Here is a 15,719-nt window from a genome sequence, read left to right as displayed (position 1 = left end):
CAAGTATAAAAGATGCCAGCAACTAAGTACAGTGCAAAGCTTAGAGAGCCATTGAGCCTGTCCTCATCTGTCTAGAGGCATCGATCATTTCATGGGTGACAAAAGGCTTGCCAACCTAAAGTTCTCGTAAATGGGAGTTGTTTTGATTATGTCTTTCCCCTCTTAAGGTCACTTCCACTGTATTTATTGTCACTGTCACTGCCTTTTAATAGTTGTCTCTGTAACAATAATAAGGAAGCCTAGTCATAGAACTAGTAAATAATTTAGTTGGAATTCAGATTCATATATTCCAAGTCCAAGATTATTATGCTATATATAATTTTTTTAATTTCCAAGGGACCAATTTAATAGTTTTGAAAAAAAGTTTTTAACTACATGTAGAAGTTTATCAAAAACATTAATACCAAGGACTTCTTTAAACATATGGCTTATGTTGTATGTCCAAAATTCAGATTCTAATGTGGTGGAAAAATACTTAGACTGAGAAGACTTGAGTTTTAATTGTGGCTTTGTTTATTTGAGTTCTAGTTCTGGCTTTGTGTCTGAAAAGCTGTGTGACCTTGTTGAAAGCTTCATTTATAAGATTAAAAGAGTTGAACAAGATGATTTCTACTTTCTAGTAGTTGACACTTTCTACTTACTAGTCAGTGCTGCAATGAATCTTTCTGGATTTCCTACAGTGGAAATGGGCATAAAAATACTATTCACTTGATCATTGTGAAGACAGAATTAATGTATATTAGGTGCGGCAGTGGATAGAACACCAGACCCTAGAGCAGGGGTCCTCAAACTACGGCCCGTAGACCAGATGCAGCAGCTGAGGACGTTTATCCCCCTCCAGGGCTATGAAGTTTCTTTATTTAAAGACCCACAAAACAAAATTTTTGTTTTTACTATAGTCCAGCCCTCCAACAGTCTGAGGGACAGTGAACTGGCCCCATATTTAAAAAGTTTGAGGATCCTTGTCCTAGAGTCAAGAGGATACTAGTAGCTGTGTGACCCTAGGCAAGTCATTAAATCTCAATTACCTCAAAAATAATAATAATGATGTATATGAAAGTGTTTTGAAATTTTTTAAAAGAATGACTTCTGGTTATGATAGGTTATAGAGAAGTCCAACTCTTCCACATAAACTCAGCAAAGTATCTTAAAAGAATCCCAACAGGCTAATAATAAAGATTATAACAAAGAAATAGATGTAAACTCCTCCATTTAATCCAGAATTCCAGAAAAAGATGTCTAGAACCTGACAGTTGCAGGAAGAGGAGGTCTCAGAATACCAGATGATTTAAGCATATCAGTTTTTTTCAAAATGTAACTACATTAAAATAAAACTGAATTTTAAAAAATCACTAAAAAAGTCAAAGTTCTCTTAGAAGTAGAGGATAAGTGAAAATAAAAAGAACCCACTTCCGGGGGAGGGGGGACCCTGAAAATACTCAAAAGTACCAAGCAAAATTCAGTCAAATCACAGAAAAAGCATCTGGGGAGAGGGAGAAAGAGGTGGGGAGGAGAGGGACAGGGAGAAAAGTAAGGGACTACAGTCAGGATAACAGACCTGTGAGCCAGCTATGGAAAAGGAGAGAAAAATCGTGAAATACAAAGTACTAAAAACTTAAGACTTGCCATCAGAAATGTATCTTAAAAACTGAGCATATACATATATATGGCAAGGGAAGATATACACTGGAGTTTCCCTATGTATAAAAAATTCTGGAGCAAAAATGAGTTTAGCTATTAAATAACTCATGCCATTAAGTGCTAAAAGTATTGGAGGTGAGAACTTTAAGGTTATAAAATCATAGCCATAACTCTAAAGTCCTCATATTTTTCCTATATTTTGCTACTCTGCTTTTCTCCTGTTATTTGATCTTCTTAGGGGCAATGCTTTGCCCAGTTATAATAAGCTAATAATTTTTGTGCCTTATCCTATCTCCCAAAGAAAAATATTACTATACATAGTGACTATTATGTGTATCTTCTAGATAAAATATTCAAAGATTAAAAAAAAAAGAAAGAAAGAAAGAAAGAAAAAATAAACATATTCCTAAAGGGGAGAAATGGACTTTTACTAGATGAGAACTTTTGATTACTCTTGAGTAGAAGCTTTGAAATCAAAGCACAGGAGTCACAGGATCAAAACAATCAGGAGGAACTAAATAACAGTGAAATTCTTAGATAATATTAGGAAGAGAAGAGAAATATGTCCCTTTTGAATTCTCATGTCTTCAGGGAACATAGAAGGAATTAAATAAAGCAAACCTAAGGTCTGGGTACAGTTTTGTTGTGCTGATTATAAGAGAATAAAAAGTAATACATTGGGGAAGAAAAAAGGAACTTGATATTTCACACTTAAAAAATATGTGAAAAAGATGAGTTTACTAATATGAAAGAAAGTGGGGAGGACAGAGCAGGGTGTGTCTCAGTACTATTACTTGAACCTGATAAAAAAGGGTTGGACACAGAAATGAAATTATATGGAGATTAATGTCATAATACATATCTCAACTGAGATACAGGAAAAGATACTGAGAAAGAGTGGAGAATATAAGAAGAAAACTAGATGTGGCGAGGAAAACTAGATGTGGCAAGCAAATAGATGCAAGCCAAAAAAACTTCAGTCAAATCAATAAATGTTTAGCATTTACTTTGTGTCAGGTACTAAAAAAAGTTCTGGGAATACAGAGAAAGGCAATACTGAGAACGCCTTCAAAGAGTTCACTATCTGATAAGAGAGACAACATGCAAACAACTGTGTACAAACAGCATGTTAAATAGGATAAATTGGAGTAATCAGTGGGAAAGTACTAGCATTAGAAAGATCAGGAAACGTTTCTTTCAGAAGGTGAGATTTTAGCTGAGATTCAGAGGAAGCCAAAAGATGGAGAAGAGGAAGAGGATCCTAGGCATTGGGAATTAATACCAGGTCTTGGTCAGAAAGAGTATCTTGTGTGAGAAATGGCAAGAGAAACCTAGTCCCTGAACTCTATGTATGTGGAGTATATTAGTTGTAAGAAGGGCGTGGGGGTGGGAAATACTAGATTATAAAAGGCTTTAAAAGCCAAGTAGAAGATTTTATTTTTGATCCTGGAAATAATAGGAAGCCACTGGAATGTATTGAATGGGAGGGAGAAAGAGGGAATATGGCCAGATTCTCTACATTAGGATAATTACTTTTGATAGCTATGGAGAATATATACTGGAGAAAGTAGTGACTGGAGGCAAGGACATCAACCTGTTACTGCAGTAGTCCAGAACTGAGTTAATAAAAAGCTGCATTATGGTAGTAGCAATGTCATAAGAGAGAAAGGGTTTTGTCCAAAAGATATTTTGAAAATAAAATTGAACCTAAATGATCAGGAAGATGTAATAAGGATCTTCAAAAGAGTTGAGCAAAAAGAAAGCTTTAACTTGTTGGTTATAAAGGATGACTTAAGAAAACCATGTCAATTAGAGAGCTGGGGCTTGGCCTTGGGAGGAGAAGGAACAGCTTCACTTACAGATTTTACATTTGTTCTGTATCTGCATTCTATTCTTTACAATAAAAGATAAACATAAAAATATGATGTGGGGAAATAACACAATTAAGTCATAATCAAAAATTTGATGTATGAAGTTATGAATCAGTGAAAATGATGAATTTGTCCTGAAAGTGGAATATGGTGGAATTCAGCCAAGCATTTAACTTAAAAAATTCGCAAAAGTCAAAATAAGGGACTGGAATAGAATTTATTATACTTCAGATGAATTTTTTTAAAAAACTGCACTAACAATAATAATTTCAAATAAGGTAAAAAGTTAATAAGGAAACTTATGTTTAAATGCATCTTAGAGAGTGGAATCAATACTTAAACACACAGTCTCCCCCAGAAAGGCTTAAGACAGTTTTATGCTTCTTAAAAGCTGCATATAAAGGAATATCATTGCATCTAAGTACTTAAAAGAAAAGTTAATTGAATTACTCAGAGAAATAGCCAGAAAAATTATGGTATTATGAACTCAGTGTTCCCCTTTTAAATTTAGACAGCTCTAACCAAAAGGTAAATTAGAAACACACACACACACATCTATGTATACAGAAATGTATATATGTGCATATCTGTGTATGTGGGTGATGTAGTGTCAGGCTTCGAGTCAAGAAGATCAGAGTTGATTCCTTTCTCTGAGAGAAACTCTGTCTTTGAGCAAGTCACTTAGCCTCTCTGTAAAGGATTGCTGTGAGAAGAAAATACAAGAATATATATCTTTAAATTGCTATGTAGGGGCAACTAGGTGGCACAGTGGATAGACCACCAGCCCTGAAGTCGGGAGGACTTGAGTTCAAATCTGCTTTCAGACATTTAATACTTCCTAGCTGTGTGATCCTGGGCAAGTCACTTAACCCCAGTTGCCCCAGCAACAACTAAATAAATAAATTATATTTCATAATAAATAAATATATATATATTTCAATCTCTATCAGTTACTGAATATTAATAGAAAGGAATGTATATATTTCTTAGCTATGGATGATATTTTATCAGAAATTGACCTAGAGTTGCATAAACAAATATAGAAAAGCATGCAATATTATACATATTCCTTGCCACAATGTTATAAAAATCTTTGAAGAAAGGAGTGAAATGGAGTATAAATCATATAATCCTAAAGAATTGGTGGATCAAAGACCACCATAAAAATGATAGGTAATTTCTTTTTTTTTCCCCTTAGGTTTTAAATATATTTTTTATTATAGCTTTTTATTGACAAAATATATGCATGGGTAATTTTTCAACACTGACTCTTGCAAAAACTTCTGTTCCAACTTTTCCCCTCTTTCCTTCTACCTCCACCCCTAGATGGCAGGTAGTCCCATACATGCTAGATATGTTAAAGTATATGTTAAATACAATATTTATACAGTTGTCTTGCTACACAAGAGAAATTGGATTTAGAAAGAAGGTAAAAATAACATGGGCAGAAAAACAAAAATGCACAGTATAAATGCTATGTTGTAGTCCACACTCATTTCCCAGTGTTCTTTCTCTGGGTGTAGCTGGTTCTGTTCCTTACTGTTCAATTGGAATCCTCTCATTATTGAAGAGAGCCACTTCCATCAGAATTGATCATTATATAGTATTGTTGTTGAAGTGTATAATGATCTCCTGGTTCTGCTCATTTCACTCAGCATCAGTTCATGTAAGTCTTTCCAAGCCTCTCTGTATTCATCAATAGATAATTTCTTAAAGACAGCATAACTCAACTTTTGTGATTCAGCTAAAATAGACATTTGGGGAAATATTTCTCTCTACAAAAACTTTCATGCCTAAGAGAGACCAGACCAGATCATGAATTGAGCATGCATTAGCAAATACAGAAATTTTGCAGTAGCAAAAAATAGAAATTATGAAAATCAAAGGAAAGATGAACAAAATTAAAGGCAAAAAAAGAATTTGATAAAATTAAGATGGTTGTTTCAAAAAAAAAAAAGATAAACTCTTAGCTAATCTGATCCAGAAAATAAAGGAAAAACAAATTATTAGTATTAAAAGTGGAAAAAAAAGGTAATTCACAATAAAATGGACATTATTTGGAACTGTTTTGGCCAATTATATTTGAAAAACTAATAAATGGATGGATAATTACAAAAAAAATTAAGTGCCAAGATTAAGAAAAAAAAGAGGATTTTTAATAACTAAGTCTTAGCAGGTGAACATATCTTTTAGAAAGAACTCTCAAAGAAAGGAACCCCATGAGCAGATCTATTTAAAAGTTAATTCTATCAAATATTCAAAGATTAATAAATGAGAAAAATGAGATCCTGCCAAGTTCCTCTTAGGAAAAAATTATGGCCTTCATTCTTAAACCATAGAACAATGAAGCACAGAAAGAAAACTATAGACCAGTATTTCTAATGTATAGCTATGCAAAAGAATCAAAATTTTAGCAAAGAAGATAAAAGATATGAAAAATCTAGGAATCCAGCTTCTAAGATAGAAACAGGAATTATTGAATACAACTGCAAGAGTTTTTATGGAAAGAGAGACAGAGGTAATTAGTTGGTGAAATGATAATACTATCTTAATTATAGATGCAGTATAATATCCCCCCCCAAATAAAGTATTGCTTTATAGAATTAGGAAAAAAAACCAATCTGGAAGAATAGAAAGTCAAGCATGTCTAAGAACATTCTTGAAAAAAGTGAGCAGGAAATGGCCTAGTAGTATCAAATCTCAAATTATATTACAAAGCAGTAATCATCATAATACTTTGATAATTTATAAAAACTAGTATAAACTAATAAAAATTAATAGAAGGCCTCATTGATTAAACAAAAACAGCTGGAAAGCTTTCTGACAAAAAATTGGATTTAGAGCTGTTTACATCATATATCACAAAAAATTAAAACGGCTATATGACCTGATTATAAAAAGTCACATCACAAACAAATTAAGAGAGTCAGTGAAAGGCATGCCTTCTATAGGTATGGAATTTTTGACCAAACAAAGGCTAGAGAAGATCACAGGAAATAACACGGACAATTTTAGTTATATAAAACTGAAATATTTTTCCAGACAAAATTACTATAGTTAAAAAAGGAGTAACTGGGAAAAATAGTTTTTGCAGCAAATTTATCTGCTAAGTTTGCTATCAAGATATTTAGGAGATTGATATAACTATATAAGGTCAAAAGCTTTTCCTTACCCCTACTTCCCAACTCCAGAAGAGTTTCTCAAAGGATAAGAAAAGATAGTTTTCAGGGAAAAAATTCATGCTATCAGCCAAAGGATGAAAAAATGCTCCAAATCACTAATGATAAAAGAAATTCAAATTAAAACAGCTCTAAAGTTCTACCTCCTAAACATTAGATTAACAAAGGTTGACCAAAGAAAATTTTAGTTGTTGGAAAGTCATTTTTCACTGTAGGTGAAACTGAAGTGGTTCAAGCCATTTTAGAAAACAATTTGGAATTGTGGCCTCCCCCAAAACACTAAAGTGATCATATTTTTTGACAAGTGATCCCACTTCTAGGCTTATGTTGCACAGAAATTAAAGAAATCACATACAACATATTTATATCAGTACGTTTCACTGTAGCAAACAAAGGAAATGCCCATCATTTGGGGAAAATGGCCAAACAAGATATTTTATAAAATATACATAAAGTATATATTAATGGAATATTATTATTCCATAAGAAATGTCAAAAGGGACAGTTTCAGTAAATCTCTAGAAACTTGTATAAATTATTAGAGTGAAGTGAGTGACACCAAGAGATCAGTTTAGACAGTCACATTGTAAACCAAATAGCTTTGACAGACTTAAGAACTCAAGTTAATGACTATATTCCATTGACTCAATGAGTACATGTGCTGCCCAGACTCAAGATACAGAATGCAAGGATGGCTAGATGGTGCAGGGAATAAAGCACCAGCTCTGGAGTCAGGAGGGACCTGAGTTCAAATGTGGCCTCAGACACTTAACACTTCCTCGCTGTGTGATCCCTGGGCAAATAGCCCCAATTGCCTTGGGGGAAAAAAAGATGCAAAATGAGACTTATTTTTGGACAAGACCAATGCAAAATTGGTCTGTTTTGCTTGACTGCCTTTTTTTTTTTTAATAAGAGTTTGGTCTTTTTTTTTTTCCCCACTCAGAAATTGGGGGACTAGGTGGAAAGGAGAGGAAAAACATACTTGTTCACTAAAGAAATCTAATAAAAGATTTTAAAAGTAGTATGACATCTAGAACAAAAGAGCTTTATTCATTGAAATCAGAGTATTTGTATGGACTTAGTAAGAGTGAAAGTGAGCAAAATCAGGAGAAACATTTTTACAATGAAAACATTTTTACAGTGATTATACCACTATAAAGAAAAACAATTTTCATAGAAATAAGAACTGTAATCCAAGCAATGAACAATTACAACTCCTGAAAACTGACAATGAGTTACTTAGTACAGGAATGGTGTATTAGAGATGCAGAATGAGACATAAATTTTTTCAGCCTGTGTGTAAGTGGTGGTTGCTTTTTTGGTTTGTTTTAAGAACTATTTGTTACAACAGAATACTTTATTTTTATACTTTGGATGGGTTAGGAGGGATATTCCCAAAAAAGGAAGATAAAGAAAATTGTATGAAGCATCTAAAAACAAAAGAGCAGAAGGAAATTTGAAGCAGACGAGCAGAATTGTGTTGGCATTACTTTGTTAAATTTGAATTACTACTACATAACCATTACACACCTCTCAAATTGACTAAGATGATAGGAAAAAGTAATGATGAATGTTGGAGGGGAAGTGGGAAAACTGGGACATTGATGCATTGCTGGTGAAATTGTAAACAGATCCAACCATTCTGGAGAGCAATTTGGAACTATGCTCAAAAAGTTATCAAACTGTGTATACCCTTTGATCCAGCAATATTAGTACTGGACTTATATCCCAAAGAGATCTTAAAGGAGGGAAAGGGACCTGTATGTGCCAAAATATTTGTGGCAGCTCTTTTTTGTAGTGGCCAGAAACTGGAAACTGAGTGGATGGTCATCAATTGGAGAATGGTTGAATAAGTTATGGTATATGAATATTATGGAATATTATTGTTCTGTAAAAAATGATCAGGAGGAGGATTTCAGAGAGGTCTGGAGAGACTTATAGGAACTGATGCTGAGTGAAATGAACAGAACTAGGAGATTATTGTACAAGGCAACATCAATATTATATGATGATCAATTCTGATGGACGTGGCTCTTTTCAACAATAAGACTATTGAGGGCAGTTCCAATGATCTTGTGACGAAGAGAGCTATCTACACGCAGAGATAGGACTGTGGGAATTGAGTACAGCATAGCATTTCACTCTTTGTTGTTGTTTGTTTGAATTTTATTTTCTTTCTCATTTTTTTCCTTTTTGATCTGATTTTCCTTGTGCATCAAGATATTTGTATAAGTATGTATACATATGTTGGATTTAACATATTTTTATCATGTTTAGCATATTGTTTGCTGTGGTGTTTTTCTTCTTTAATATATAATGATTTTCTCTGGATGGAGGCAGGTTTCTTGGGGAGGTTTTCTGGAGGCAGCCTTAGTTGCAGTTGAAAGTAATAATCACCCAAAATGCAGTCAGGTGATTAAAGTTCAGATCTTTTATTGTCTCCAATATATCCCGGTTAGTTGAGGCCTATCTCTCCGCTTGGTTCCAAGAGCTCCCTCCGAATGTCTCCAGCCAACCAAGTGGAAAATGGAATGGCTCTCTCTTGCCTCGGAGAGAGGGCTTCTCCTCAATTAAACTTATGCTCCCTTCTCAATCTTCAGCTCCACTCCCCGTATAATTTAGCTGAATTTTCTCCGAGAGCCTCTGTCTGTTTTCTTATATAATGAGAGAGAGGAATTGTGGGATACGAGAGAGAGAGGGATTATGGGCTTTCTCCCATAGTGCTCTCTGGCCCTAAGAGCTTCAAGGGAGATGTGAATTCAGATATCTCATACTAAACCCTGAAATCTCCCAAACGTGTGAACGCCAATGAGTAAAGGTGTGAACACAAGCATTGCATCAATTAGTTTTACTTAGTACCTTGTTTCAGGTTCTGGCCCAAAACATCAACTCCAATGAGTTAATAGTTTGTAAAGATTCCAACAGTTTGCCACCTGGGGGAGAGGATGGGGAAGGGGGGAAATTGGAGCATAACGTGTTGCAAGGGTCCATGTTGAAAAATTGTCCATGCATATGTTTTGAAAATTAAAAGCTTTAATTAAAATATATATATATATATTACCTTAACTTGATAATTAATATATAAGAAATGGCAAATTACCATTGATAATTATTGTCAAAATCAGAGGCCCTATATTGTTAAAGCTTCATTGATTTTGATCTCTTTATATATCTATAAAGATTCTGATTATAATTTGGGATAAAACATAAGGAGGAATGAATAGTTACTTAAAGTTTTTTTTAACTTCCCCCCCCAGGAAATATGTGCTGTTTTCTTCTCATACATTTTAACGATCAGTGAAATTTTGAAAGATTTACTTTTTCTTTTGTTTCAGATTTGGCGCTTTGACTATGGATGGCGGACTTCGGAATGTTGATTGTCTCTAATTTTCTGCAGAGACTGAAAAAAGCTCATTCATTTTGCACAAGAAAAATGCTTTGGGGGCATTAAATGTTAGTAACTCTGCAGATATCATGTTTCTGTGTTTCAGTATTTGACACAACCATGTAAATATGTAATATATTGTAAATATATAAAAGTATATAAATTTTTGGCTGCTGCTAAAATGAACTTTTCTCTTTTAACATTTATAATCAAGTGAGGATTTGCCTCAGTGAGCACTAGTACATGGCCATGATAATATATAGAAATACTGAGATTTCTAAGCTACTTTGACAGAAGACTATATGAGCCATAGTTTGCTCTAGCTTCTAAGAGAGAAATTTTAGGTGGAATCAAATCTACATTATATATTACTGTATTACATCATTAAAATTCAGAAATGAAATCCACTTTTATTGCTGATGAGACTTTTGGTTTTAATTTGGGGGCAAGGACAAGAATGAAAGAAGTTCTTTTTCTTGTCTTGGCTTTTGTTTTGTGGGAATTGGTAATTGAACTCTTGTAATTTCTAAGATCATACTATGAAATAACATTATTTTCAGGTTTCAAATTATCCTGGTCTTTGTTTACTCTGGGAAAATGATCTGATTATTTTAGGATAAAATTTAAAGCAAAAATCTTGAGCAGTTTAATCATTAAAACTGATCCACCTCTGATAGCCATAAAAAAAAGTTGTGATTTCAATACAGCACCTAAATTAGGGGCAACTGAAATAAATTAATGTATTCATTTCCTATCATCTTTTCTAAAACTAATTTTGCTCAATATTTTAAGGAAGCTAGTGAATTTACTTGTTTTTATGAGAAAATTGTGTGAATGTGCATATAGTTCTTATGAGAAAAATTCTTATTTTTTAAAAGAAATATGAGTGATGGTGGTAAATGATACTCTTTTGTCCTTCAAGTAGATGAGCAATATTCTGTCTCATATCTCCAGAAGTTTGCAAACTTGGTAGTTTCATTCAACAAGTGTTTATTGAGCACCAACCCCATAGCAAATATGGAAAAGAATAAAAATAGAATCCTTGCCCTCATAGAACTTAAAATCAGAGGGATTTTTGTTGATGAAAGGAAGATGAGACCAGGTAATACCAGAAATACACAACTAATACAGGTTAAACTGCTAAAAAGACAATATAAAGAGGAGGCAGAAATCTTTTCTGAAGGAAATGAAAGGAGGGAATCAAGGAATGCTTTAAGGAGGTGACATTTGAACGAAGTCTTGAAAAATAGATAAGAATTCAGCACAACTAGGGGAAGTGCTTTCTAGGTAAATACTATTCCTAGTTAGGAACAAGGAGTTTGCTAGAATTAGGCCACATAGATGTAGCTTGGAGCTAAACTATGCGGTCTTTGAGAAAGTAATCTCTTTAACTCCAAAAGAGTGTTCTCATTGAAAGGTATTCCAGGAATTGCAAACTGATGGGTTGTACTCAACACTTAACTTTTATTATTCCACCAGTAATTTTTGTTATGATTAGTTTTGGTCTCAGACATATCAGATTTGTGAGTGTTATTTTGATCAGTCTGTGTATCATGATTCCCTGACAAAAACAACAGTGGAAAATAAACCAATTTTTAAAAATTTTCATTGTATTAACATTTTATTTGGTAAAAAATGATGCATTATTGTATGGGACAATTTAAGATACCCCTGTATTCATTAAATAAATGCATGAGTGAATGACTTTATTACTTAAATATAGTATCAACAGTCAATCAGTTTTATGGTCTGAGTGTTTTTCTTCGAATGACACCTTTACTCTTGGTTGACTTTTTTTAAAGATCACTTGCTATATAAATTTTACTTATATTTTTAGATTTTGTTTATAGAGGGTCACAGACAGTAGGGGAACTCTGGATAAGGATAAGACCCTTCAGTCCAGAGAGAACCTGCTGATAGTGTCTGGTTCAGCTCCCCATCTACCCTAAAGGCTCTCAGCCTTTCTGAGAAGTCAAGGGGCAGTGACAACCTGTGTTGTGATTGAAGCAGAGTGATACCAAGTGGCAAACTACGTACAATAGCAAGTTGTTTGTGATCCCACATGCGCAGTATATACTGGGTGCACGCGCAGTATATACTGGGTGCACGCCCAGTGTTGTTTTGGTTACATAAGGGTATGAGGGCATAAGAAGGGGAAAGTCATTGGAATAAACCGAATCCATTTTTCCACCCTCAGTCCCACCTCATTACTTCTCCACTAGAACAGTATATTTTAATCACCCCAGTGTTGGGGCTCTAGAAAGCAAGATTCAGTATATGTTGTCAACATTAAGGAAGAACTATCAAACTTTATACTGTAGACTATCATCAGTGTCTTAGCTGATTTTTTCACTACAGGATTTAATGACATGAACTAGATTTCATGGTTTATCCATTTTAGCCCTTCAAGTGTATAATCATAGTCCAAAATATTTAAGGGCAATAGAATGCATTTTGCTTTTAAAACTTCATTTTATAGTGTACAGGGAGACCAGCCAAAATGGTGAAAAAGGAAGTGATGGAGCCAAGCTCTTCCCCATTGTTATTGTATGAAGATCCAGAAAATGCTTCAGAATTCTTAATATTGGAAATCCAAGAAAATTTTTGAGTCGCTTGGGTCAGCATAAGGAAATGAACTCTGCAGACCCCAAGTATAGGATCTAGCCAGATGTAACTGCACCAAAGCACTGGATTGAAAGAGGCCTAAGGCTTTACAGCAGGACATCCCAAAACCGGTGCAGAGCAAACCATAACAGTGTTGAGGGAACAGGTGTGAATTGTCTGCTCTTGTTTACTGTCCAGTACAGGGTCACAGATTCCATGCTGAACAAAGTCATCTGTGCTTAAGGATGTCATTCCATGATAGGGTGCAAATAGTCCCTTCACTATGTATTGAATGAGATTCAGGGCCATATGAAAAAAATTAACATCAGAAGTTTGCAACCTTACCCCAGGAACAGACTATGAAAACTGGAATGGAACAAAATAAAGTTAGTGACTTTGTGAGATAAAAAAATATTTTTTAGAGCTACTATTAAAAGCAACTGATCTGGAAACATCAAAGAAAGATAATTTTAAAATCATTGAACTATCCAAAAATCATGACCTGATTCTCCCACCCCCCAAAAAGAAAAAAGGCTAATCATATTTGAAGAAATTAAAAGAAAACTGACCTACATCTCTTAGAATCAGAGGACAAAGCAAAAAAATCCATTGGTGACTTGAAAAGAAGCACCCAAATAAAAATCCCAGGAACATTATAAACAAAATCCAGAGCTTTCAGGGCAAGGGAAAAATATTTCAAGTAAAATCCAAGTACCAAGGAGTCACAGTTAAGGCCACACAAGATATGGCAGCCAGCAGTGTGAAAAAATGGAGACCCTATATTATAGTATTCTGGAAGGCAACAAATGGAGGATAATCCTACAAGGGAAAAAGTAGATCTTTGATGAAATAGAGGTCATCTAAAATACTCCTGATTTAAAAAAAAAAAAAAAAAGACCTAAACTATATTGAATTTTTAAAATATATATATACAGGACTCAAATGAACCAAAAAAAAAAAAAAAATACACATATAAGTAAAGAATCATTAGGGACTAAACAAGTATAAATAGTGAAGATATACATTTATCATCCCCAAAACCCTAAGATCAGGGCTCATAAAACTTTTTTAATAAGACTGGGTTTGAAAGTTTTTGACTTTTATTTGCTGATCTTAGACAAGAAACTTGAGCCTCATTTTCATCTGAACTTACTAAAGGAAGACTATGCATACACACTTAAGGGCAGAAAAATATTTTACTCAAAAAAGGAAAGGGACAAAGGGGAAAATGAGGTAAATTCAGAGTCCTAAACAAAGCTCAGACACAGAAGGTGAATAGAAAAGAGGGTTTAAAAAGAAAGAAAGAATTGATAATATAATTGATAAGGACCTTTGATTGGATTCCAAGAGAGGGATAGAAGAGAGGCAGGAACATGGAAGCAAATTATATCAAATAGAACACAGGTGTTGAACATACTCTGCTCTGAATAGAAACCCAAAATTCCAAAGAACTTACGAGTAAAACACGCTACTCATCCCCTAAAAGATAGTTAATGGACTCAAGGTACAGATTGGCTTTGCTTCAAATCACTAACGATTAGAGAAATGCAAATTAAAGTAATTCAGATTTTACTTTACATTCTCATATTGGCAAAGCTCACAAAAGAAGAAAATGACAAGTGTTGCAAGACAGTAGGAAAAGAGTAATATCTACTATTAGTAGAGTTGAGAATTAGTCTTGCCATTCTAGAAAGCAATACTAAAGACTGATGATGAATAACGATACCCATCTTTTCGTCAGAGGGATAATGAGTTAAGATACAAAATGAGATATGCTTTTTTACATGGTAAATATGGACCTTTGTTTTGCTTGATTATGAATATTTCTTTCAAAGATTTGTTTTTTATTTTTTAATGCAAAGGAATAAAGGTGAGAAATACTTATTAATTGAAAAATAATTTTAAAGTTGTTTTAAAAAAACTATATAGTATATTACCTTTAATGAATTTGATCTCATTTTTAGACATCACATTCCCATTACCAAATTATGCTAATTTGGATCCCCCCCCAAAAAAAAAAAAAAACCAAAACCCTAAGATGCAAAACTAAAGCAAATAGCAGCAACAAATAGAAAACCATGTTTTAAAGGCTATTGCTATGGTCAAATGAGGATAAAGATGTATTTTTAGTATGCAAACAAAAAATTTCCAAGTAAATTTTTTTATTTTTTTCTAGCTCAATAAAATAATTGGTTATTTATTTGGGATGGCATTGAATAAGTAGCTTAGATAGAATTGTCATTTTTATTATATTGACTCTGCTCACCCATAAATAATATGTCTCCAATTATTTGAATAACTTGATTTGTATAAAAATATTTTATAATTATGTCTATATAGTTTTGGAGTTTGTCCTAGCAGGTATACCCTAGATATTTTATGTAGTCGGGAGTTATTTTAAATGGGACATCTCTGACTATTCTTACAGAGTTTTGTTCATGATATATATAGAAATGCTGGTGATTTATGTGGATTTTTTGTTATATCCTGCTACTTTGCTGAAATTTAGTTTCAACTAGCTTTTTAGTTGAATGTTTAGAATTTTCCAAGTATATTATATCTGCAAAAAGAGATAGTTTTATTACTTCATCCATTCTGATTCCTTTAATTTCTTTTCCTTCTCATTGCTATTGCTAATGCTTCTAATACAGCATTGAATAATATGGGAGATGATGGGTATCCTTGTTTCATTCCTGATGTAGCTGAGAAGACATCTAGTTTATCTCCATTACAAATAATGCTTTTACAAATACATTATAGATAATATAATGGTTTTAGAAAATTGCTTCTTATAATTTTAAAGAAGAAATCCATTTATACCTATGTTTTCAAGTATTTTCAGTAGCAATGAGCATTGCATTTTGTCAAAAGCCTTTTCTGTATCTATTGATGTAATTGTGATTTTTGTTACTTTTGTTATTGACATAATTATGTTAATACTTTTCCTTATGTTTAATCATTTCTGCATTCCTAGTTTAAATTCTACTTGGTCATCATATATAATCTTTGTGATATGTTTTTGTAGTCTCCTAACTAGTA

The 15,719-nt window shown here is 33.4% G+C and overlaps 1 protein-coding gene across 2 annotated transcripts in view; it reads left to right on the top strand.

Moving 5' to 3' along the window:
- The window catches only part of TBK1 (TANK binding kinase 1), a 52,712-nt gene extending 41,030 nt beyond the window's left edge, over positions 1–11,682 (top strand). For both annotated transcript variants that reach the window (XM_051963628.1, XM_051963627.1), the window contains one exon: positions 10,027–11,682. In XM_051963628.1, coding sequence (XP_051819588.1) covers positions 10,027–10,078 — 52 coding nt within the window. In that variant the 3' untranslated portion in view covers positions 10,079–11,682. The remainder of the gene's footprint in view (positions 1–10,026) is intronic.
- Positions 11,683–15,719: the final 4,037 nt, after the last annotated feature.

Source organism: Antechinus flavipes, chromosome 5, assembly GCF_016432865.1.
Source record: "Antechinus flavipes isolate AdamAnt ecotype Samford, QLD, Australia chromosome 5, AdamAnt_v2, whole genome shotgun sequence".
Lineage (NCBI taxonomy): Eukaryota > Metazoa > Chordata > Mammalia > Dasyuromorphia > Dasyuridae > Antechinus > Antechinus flavipes.
The sequence above is the reverse complement of the archived record's forward strand: the minus strand, read 5'-3'. Positions and strand labels throughout refer to the sequence as shown.